The sequence below is a fragment of the Pygoscelis adeliae genome, unplaced genomic scaffold (genome assembly GCF_000699105.1).
Source record: "Pygoscelis adeliae isolate BGI_AS28 unplaced genomic scaffold, ASM69910v1 Scaffold45, whole genome shotgun sequence".
Lineage (NCBI taxonomy): Eukaryota > Metazoa > Chordata > Aves > Sphenisciformes > Spheniscidae > Pygoscelis > Pygoscelis adeliae.
The window spans coordinates 13,742,064-13,750,840 of record NW_008825114.1 but is presented as its reverse complement, the minus strand read 5'-3'; the positions used below and the strand labels follow the sequence as shown (position 1 = coordinate 13,750,840).

Below are 8,777 nucleotides of genomic sequence, written 5' to 3'. Positions count from 1 at the left end.
CGGGGCCGCGGGGGGCAGGCAGCGGGAGAAGGGGGAACATCAGTGCGGTCCCTTCGGGGGGGGGCTTTTTGCACAGCCACCCGACGAAGTGTATTTATTTAAAAAAAAAAAAAAGTGTTATCTGCAGAAGCTGACGGGTAGGTTGTTTCCAAGGAGGCTTTGTATCCTTTTGTTAATTGAAGAAGTGCATTTGCTACTGGCGGCAGTATTGGGGAGGCTGTACCGCTGAGAGGGATTACTGCAGAGGAAAGTACGGTCAGTTCCCTGCAGGAACAGGGGCAGATTGAGTGCATATAGTTCAGGCATTTGTCAGAGCAGGTAATTCCTGTTCAGTAGTAACATTCTGTAACAAATGAAGATCAATAGTGGTTATTAGAAAAGGTTTTCTACTGTAAGTCTAACTTGTAGTTTGCTTTGTGTGTTTAAGTCTGCTCATGGTAAGAACTTCGTGTTACTAATGCTTTTCCTTTTCTCAGTGTCTTAGGAAGCTGTAAGCGTGTAATGGAAATTCGTATGTTTGTGTTGTTATCTTGTATTTGTGCAACAACTAGATCTGCATGAACGGTGAATTTAGCTGCTGTAAAGTCGTAGTTCCCCTCTAGGTTAGTAGGAAGAGAGAAGTAGGCCATAAACACTTCTGTGCCTAACTGATTTTTGTCTGTAATTTGTATGTGACAAAAGTTTCACGAGAGCAGAACTACTTAGTTCGATTGTGGTAGTGATTTTGGGGGGGGAGGGGAACAAAAAACCAAACACCCTAATATTAAGGACTGAAGTTCTTGAGCTATCTGTTTGCTGGCAGTGTGGGTGAGGAGAGGGAGTGAAGAGGTATTGTGTTCTGCGTGGATTAGATACAGCAATCACCTGTTTTACAGCAGAGTGCGTATCTTCAGATCAGACATCAGTTTCAAGTAGAACACAGGCTAGTCAATACTGACAGGTGGCTGATGCTGAAGGGGGGCTTCGCAGATAGGAGACAAATGTAAACTAAGAAAATTTGAGTGCACAGGGTGGGAATAGAAATTTTTTATAGTACAACTAAGTACGTTGCACACTTTAATATCTGCAAACACTCACTGCAAATAAACAAAAAAAAAAATTCAAATTGATGTATGTGTTTTTGTTTTTCAGACCCCATCGGCTGTTCAGAAGATAAAACAGCTTCTTAAAGATAAACCTGAGCATGTAAGTATAAGCAGGGCCAACCTGTAGATTGCGCTAAGGTATCAGCACAGCTCATGATTGCCAAGCATTTCTGGCTAACTTAGAAGTTTTAAATAAACACTGAGGTGTTTATTAGAGATGTTGGCATCTTTTTTTGGAGGGGAATGCGTAAGCTTGTTTATATATCTAGCTTCGTTTCTTTATAAAATGAAATGCAGGAAATAACTAACTGTAATGACATTTCACTGTACAGTTACTTTTGAGATGGATAAAACTGAAGAAAATGAAGCTTTCAAATATTTTTTTAGCTATATTTTAATGAAGTCTTTTAGTATGGCATAGTGGTGATATTGGTGACTTCTGGTAGTGAAATATATATTCAACTGTTGATATTAAGACGTTATTAATAAAGTTCTTGTGGGAATTCTCACTGTGAGGTATATAATAATAAAGTTAGATTCATACCCATTGGAGAACATCTAATTCTTAGGAAACTTGCCAGACAATGTATTTTTTTAAGTAACCAGCATTTCTTCAAGTAACTGATTGAGCTCGTCATCTTTTCTACTTGGGGAAAAACACCCAGAGTCTTGCTTTCTAACCATTATAAAAACAAGCATTAGATTTTCTTCTTTGTAGTAAGTATTATTTCAAGAAGAATACTTCTTTTTTAACTTTCATACAAGGCTCATTGTTTCTTTTTCTTCCTGCATATCTGCAACTAACTAGACTCTTTGTTCTAATGTTTTAAACCATCCTAAGGAAGCCCTGAGGCTACAGCTTAGCTGGTCAGTCATCTCCTTGCTATAAATGGTGTTTGCGTTTTCCAGCCCATTATTTCTAGCAGTTCCTGTAGAGAAAGGTATTTAGTCTGAAAAGATAAAGTGCTGTTTGTCTGAGATCCCACTTGATGACAAGTGATATGTTTTGATACATTTTCATCATAACAGTGATTATGGAAATAGACAGTATAATTTTCCTCTTCAATTATGAAGCATTGGTACATTGCACAGATACTTTTGAGAGATTGTTGTACACAAATATTTTTCTGTTTCTTTAAAACTTTTTCTCAGTTCTTTACTTACACAGATGCTCTTTTTGCCAGACTTGTTGGATACTGTGAATGTTACAAACATGATGACCAGGTTGGCTTTTAGGGTTGATTAAAAAGTAAGCAAATAGACATACTTGATTTAAGGAGGGGATTGCTTTTTAAGTGAGACTGGCAATAGAGGTAATGAAGAAATCAAAGTACATTTTTCAAAACTTTGGTTTGAAGTAAGTTTTCTGATGGTGTCATTACAAGAGTTCTGTGAAAATCTAGTAGCTGCCCTTGTCTTGGCCTCACAGCTTCATAATTGTGTCACTGTCAATAATCTTAACACAGCGCCTGAATTAGCATCTGAGTAAACTTTAATTTGAAGTCACAAAAATATCCGTCTTTGAAATTTGACTGTCTTTATGAGACCAGGCACCTACAGGAGTGCCAACAGTTTATTACTTCAAAACTTCAACATACTTTAGGGCTTGATCCACAGTAGTGAACACCTAATGTTTGCTTTTGCCTTAGCAGTCAATTTTGTAAAAGGAAAAAATTTTTACCTCTTAATCCATTAAGCTAATTCACTTCTGCTTTGAGGCAGTGGAGAATAATAAGCATTTTGTTGTTCTGCATACTTTTTATCTTGGTGTTCCAGAACAGGTTTTAAAAAAGTCACGAATGTGGGGTTGTTTTTTTGTTTGTTTTTTTTTTAGGTAGGTGTGAAAGTAGGTGTTCGTACGAGAGGGTGCAATGGACTTTCTTACACATTAGAGTATACAAAATCGAAAGGAGACTCTGATGAAGAAGTAGTTCAAGACGGTGAGTTTCTGATGCAGCAGAGCAAACTTCTGTGGTGGTGGGGAAGAATAACTTATTACAGGTTTGCCAAGATACAGGTTAGAACTTACCTGAAGTAACGAGTTATAGCAAGAGGTCTTACTGTTCTGTTATGGGAATTGTTGTCACCTTCATTTCTGTTTTGAAGTAACGAGTTAGTCAAAATCTGCAGCTTTGCAGTCTCTGCATCAGAGGCTACTCCACCAGAATAGTTTAGTCCATCATTCCTATCTTTGGAGGTGGCTAATAGCAGATATTTAGAGAAAAATATAGAACAATGCATATATAAAGAAATACTTTATCAGCATACCTAAACCAAGGCTTGGCAAAGTAAAGATTTTATTTGCAAGGGATTTTCCCAATTATCTTCTCTAACTAGTCTTATTCTTCATTGACTTGTAATTTGTTTTTAACCTCTTTATGTTTTTGACCTTTACATTGCTTTGTAACAATGGTTTCTATGATTTTAATTTAAGAGTATTTTAAAAGTTGTTTTCATATGCTGGTATTTAAGCTTGCTGCCTGCTAATTTCATTGAGCATCCTATGATATGTCTATTGCTAAACTTCTGCAACCGCAACTCCTGTTGCGGTTTAACCCCAGCCGGCAGCTGAGCACCACACAGCTGCTCGCTCACTCTCCCACCATGGGATGGGGGGAGAATCAGAAGGGTAGAAGTGAGAAAACTCATGGGCTGAGATAAAGACAGTTGAACAGGTAAAGCAAAAGCTGCTCACGCAAGCAAAGCAAAACAAGGAATTAATTCACCACTTCCCATAGACAGGCAGGTGTTCAGCCATCTCCAGGAAAGCAGGGCTCCATCACGTGTAACAGTTACTTGGGAAGACGAACGCCATCACTCCAAACATCCCGCCCTTCCTTCTTCTTCCCCCAGCTTTATACGCTGAGCATGACGTCATATGGCGTGGAATATCCCTGTGGTCAGTTGGGGTCAGCTGTCCCAGCTGTGTCCCCTCCCAACTTCTTGTGCACCCCCAGCCTGCGTGCTGGTGGGGTGGTGTGAGAGGCAGAAAAGGCCTTGACTCTGTGTCAGCACTGCTCAGCAGTAATGAAAACATCCCTGTGTTATCAACACTGTTCCCAGCACAAATCCAACACATCGTCCCATACTAGCTACTGTGAAGAGAATTAACTCTACCCTAGCCAAAACCAGCACAGTTCTATACATTTTTCCAATTTTTATAAAAATTTGTCAGTAGTCTTTTTGTTAAATATGGATTTTTATAGAAGCATAATAGTGTTTATTTTGGTTTCTGTTCTTTTTCTAAAAGTTCCTAAAATTCCTTTTGTGGGGGTGGTTTTGGGTTTTTTTAGGCATTACTGAACTCAGTTATATTATGTTCACGAATATTACTTTTAATTCGGTGGCAAAGTAAGAGATTTGAGTATAAGTGGGATATTACAATTATTTTCTTACAGAAGCTATGCTGCTAGGCAGAGCCCATCTTCCAGCTGTCTTTGAAATACCTGTGACCAACTCATAAATTTTATTCTCTTAAACAGAGAGTTAGTTGGAACTTCAGCAAATGATTAAATTGAACCAGAGTGTGTGAGACAGGGACTGCTACCTAATTCTGCAGGTGCCTCTTGAATTCAAATTCAGCTGGCTTCTGGAGTTAACCTCTTTTGCTTGACTGAGAGCTGCTCTAGCTTTACAGGGCTGAAAATAACATTTTTCAGGAGGCATTTCCTGGTTTGGATCTTTAGGAAGATAAAAGCAGTTTCCCTCAGTCAGGTCAGACACCTTAAGTTCTAAAGCCAGACAGCATTTCAGGTGTGCCTGTGTGCTTTCTGTTTTGTTTTGGTTGCTTCTGGATGGATTTCCAGAGAAGACTCTGACTCTTACATAGCTCTGCGCTCAGTGAGCTGGTGGCTTTGGATCCCAGCACAAATTTTCTGGCTTTTAGGTAGTAAGTGACTGCTTCAGGGATCACGTCCATGAACTCTTTCATTAGGTTTAGCCTTCACTGTCAGTTACTGTCCAAATTGACCCCAGAAATGTGTAGATTTAACTCAGTTGCCCACAGACTTGAGTTGTGTTAGTAATACGTCTTGTCTCAATGTCTACTATGATGAAACAGCTTTCCAGCAATCTCTCATGTAACTTAATGAGTTCTTGTTGCAGTTTACTGATAACAATTTTACATTGTTATTTTTATTATTTCCTAGTCTGTGGACAGCTAAAGCAGTCCACTTGCACCTTTATGTCAGATTTGCAGTTTTAAAGTTCAGTAACTTTCCAGAGGGTTAGATACTTTGTATACTTTAGAAAAGGGAGCTCTTTCTAGTTCCTAAGATGAACTACTAATGCTTAATCCTTAAAGGTTGTGGTATCTTTGAAAGTTCACACATTTGCCTTATTATAGGATTCAGTATTGCTAATAGTTAATGTAGACCTAATAGTTTGGCAGAGCAAAAAATAATCATTTGAGAAAGGAACGTTTGGTTTTTCAAGGTTTTTGGGCATCTTGTTGGATGCACAGACTTTAAGAATGGTAGGAAATGGGTTACTGACTGTAATGCATGAGAATTAAGTATTGAAGATGAGATTTGTTCCCAAGTTGTACAGCTTATTTCCCTGGGTATCATGTTTTTAAGTCTCCCCCCTCAAAATACATACATTCATGTGCACACACAAATAACAGTGCTAGACTGTTGCTAGAGTTTTATAGGTAGAGTGAAAACAGCGATGAAAGTGCCCCATGTTAGGCCAGGGAAACCACGTTATACTGGTAGTCTTCATATTTAGCTTCCATCTTTTAGCACTGGTCGAAAGATAATTTTAAAGTGAATGATGATTTCGCTGTATGTAATTTTTTTCTTTGTCGTCTTCAAGGGGTTAGAGTGTTTATTGAGAAGAAGGCACAGCTGACACTTCTAGGAACTGAAATGGACTATGTAGAAGACAAACTGTCCAGTGAATTTGTCTTCAATAATCCAAACATCAAAGGAACATGTGGCTGTGGAGAAAGCTTTAACATCTGAAATCTCAGGACTACTTTGGCTTTGAACACCACAAAACACTTGCTATTATGGCTTTTGGAAGCATATGCATTTTCTTCAGGTTCGTAGGCTGCGTAAAGTGTGGATACCATTAAGAAAAATAAAGTTAAATCATTTTGAAAATGTAGATTTTGTGTTAAATTCCACCGCTGATGTAGTTATGCTGTAATTTCTGATGAGTTGGGATCCAAAAGGTAAGAAGTGCTGTAGTAACATATCTGTACTTTCACATGCCAAGGAAATAAAATCTCACTGTTCTTTTCCTTTGTCATTTTCTTTGTCTACTCTAGTCAACTTTCCCATCCAAAACCTATTTGGAAGAATATATTTCCTATGTGTTCTGCTTTGATTTGGGGAAAAGAGGGAAAGGGGAAAAAAAAAAACCCAAACCAAAAAAACCCCAACCATTTAGAGGTGTTTGTTTATAAAGATTTATATACACAGGCACACAGTCCTCAGCTTCAGAGTTCACTATGATTATGTAGATGCTTGCTTTGCTTTTGTAGTTTTTCCTGGTGCTTTCATCTTTTTATGTATGGATTTTCTGGTGGTTTATTTTCCCATAAATCCGGGGAAGTCCAAAAAGATGTTCATGTATTAGTATAGTGGCTACCATAGCACTGCTTGTAGAAATACTTTAAAATGGGCTAACCCAATTTTAATTCTGTTCCTTTCCTTGTTGAAGGCACAGTCTCTGCTGTGCTTAGAAAGTCGTTTTCGAGAACACGAAATATATTCAGGCACTGGAGTACTAAAGCAGGATACACACAGGCCTTGTTTCTTGCATTTCTGTTTATCTTTCTTGGCTTAAATTGCAAAGTTGGTAAAACTGCCTCTAGATTCTGATTTCCCCATGTTCACAGAATGTGCTGTCTGTGCACCAAAACCTATGAACGTTTTTTTTGAGAGAGAAATCTTAACATTTTTCATTACTGTTTTTTTTTTGTAGTCATGTCTGCTACTAATTTTGTTACAGCTTGAGCTCTGGTTTGTAACTCTGTAGGCACTAGGGTTTTTCACCAAAGCTTACAGTAACTTCTGTTTAGCTCCTGTCTTGAGGTTAATTTGGTAACAGGACAAAAAGAATTTGTAACTTAAAAAAACCTAGTATGTCATAATTGTTTTAAGTTACTCTAGACAGTAATTAAGATATTATGTTTATAGGAGGCTGTTTTTTCTTTGGAATTTAAACTTACTTTCACCTAAGCAGAATTTTGTTTTTGTAAGCCAGTGTTTTTGAAGCTTATAAAGTCTTCAGCACTTCTTTGCTCATGCTCAGGCAGCAGTGTAAATGTCTCTCCAGGCCTTCCCAAAAGCTGGTACGAGAAAAGTACTGTTCCATCCTTTTATCTCCATGTTTCCCCGATTGTCCAAAGATGACGTTGCGCGGCTAAGCTGCTCACTTGTGCCGAAGAGAAGGTAATATGTCTGCCTGGGCAGCTGATCGGAACAGCTGGTGAAAAGGGTGCAGGAAGAAAGTAGGGGACAACAGGGACTGGGATCTTGCAGTCAAGGAGAAGGAGGTGTTGAGATGGGAGTGAACTGGGAACATTAAGGCTGCATGTTGAAAATCCCGAGGTCGTGTTGATCTGGACAGTTGTACCCATGTGCCTGACAATAACTTTGGAATAGTAACGTGCTGAAGACATAGGATTGTACCTACATTTTATTCTTCCCTCTACAGCTTTTCCCAAATGGCTTGGGAAAAGGTGTAGAGGGGAAGAATAAAAATAAAAAACCAGAGTAATTCTTGGTCTGTTTTATGTAGTGCACAGGAACAGAAGGTCAGAATTTCCACACCTGTAGTTTAATATTAAATACTTGAATTTTGGTTGTATGCTATTTCACCTTTTGATGTAAAAACACTATTTCCTTCAACAGTCAGCTGTTGTACACAGTTACTTTATATAGTAATTCAGGAATTACTGGTAATACACTGTCTGGGTGCGTTTATAGCGCCGTTAAGTCTTTCAGTCTTGCCAAACAAAAAAATGCAGTTAATGTGATATAGCTGCATTAATATGTTTAAAACTCCAAGCTAAGGGCATTTCTTCAGATTGCATTTCTCTGCTTCGTGCTAGAGGATAGGAGTTTGAATGTGGTAGCACTGGTGGTTGCTAAGACTGCTAGAACTTACTAATTTAACTTGTTTTGGTGTGGTTTCGGGTGGGAGGGTTGGTTTGGGGTTTTTTTAGACTTGTGGCACATATAGCAGTCCTTTTCATGTGTTTTGTGTATATGCCTTGAATGAAAGTTTGCACTTTCATACTCCCATGAAATAATCCTCTAAATTGTCACTTTACTAAGACACCTAACGCACAATGTGTTAAACTTCTGTTAAAGTGCTATTTACAGTTATGTAGGAACATGGTTTTGTTGATTGGTCCATTATAATTTTGTGCAATACTGTTTGTAGAGTTCCCAGTTATAATAATAAATATTGCCTGTTGGTAAACATGAAATATTCCTGCCTTGAATGATTCTGTTTACAATAATAAACAAGCACGGGGGGGTTCGGGGGAGAATAGGCTTGTATGCTGGGATTACAAAGTAGATAAAATATTACTGTTACCTGAGTTAATGTTTCTCAGAAATACTGAACATTTTCACGTATTAACAGCATTGGAATAGCATAGAAACATATGGCAAAAAAATTAATTAACTATATGCAGAAAGGTATTTACCCATACCAGAAGCGTGGGCTGTTAAT

The 8,777-nt window shown here is 38.2% G+C and overlaps 1 protein-coding gene across 1 annotated transcript in view; it reads left to right on the top strand.

Moving 5' to 3' along the window:
- The window catches only part of ISCA1 (iron-sulfur cluster assembly 1), a 9,273-nt gene extending 932 nt beyond the window's left edge, over window positions 1-8,341 (top strand). Inside the window, exons 2-5 of the mRNA XM_009328193.1 lie at window positions 183-255; window positions 1,132-1,185; window positions 2,920-3,025; window positions 5,901-8,341. Of these exons, the coding sequence (XP_009326468.1) occupies window positions 183-255; window positions 1,132-1,185; window positions 2,920-3,025; window positions 5,901-6,049 (382 nt within the window). The 3' untranslated portion in view covers window positions 6,050-8,341. The remainder of the gene's footprint in view (window positions 1-182; window positions 256-1,131; window positions 1,186-2,919; window positions 3,026-5,900) is intronic.
- Window positions 8,342-8,777: the final 436 nt, after the last annotated feature.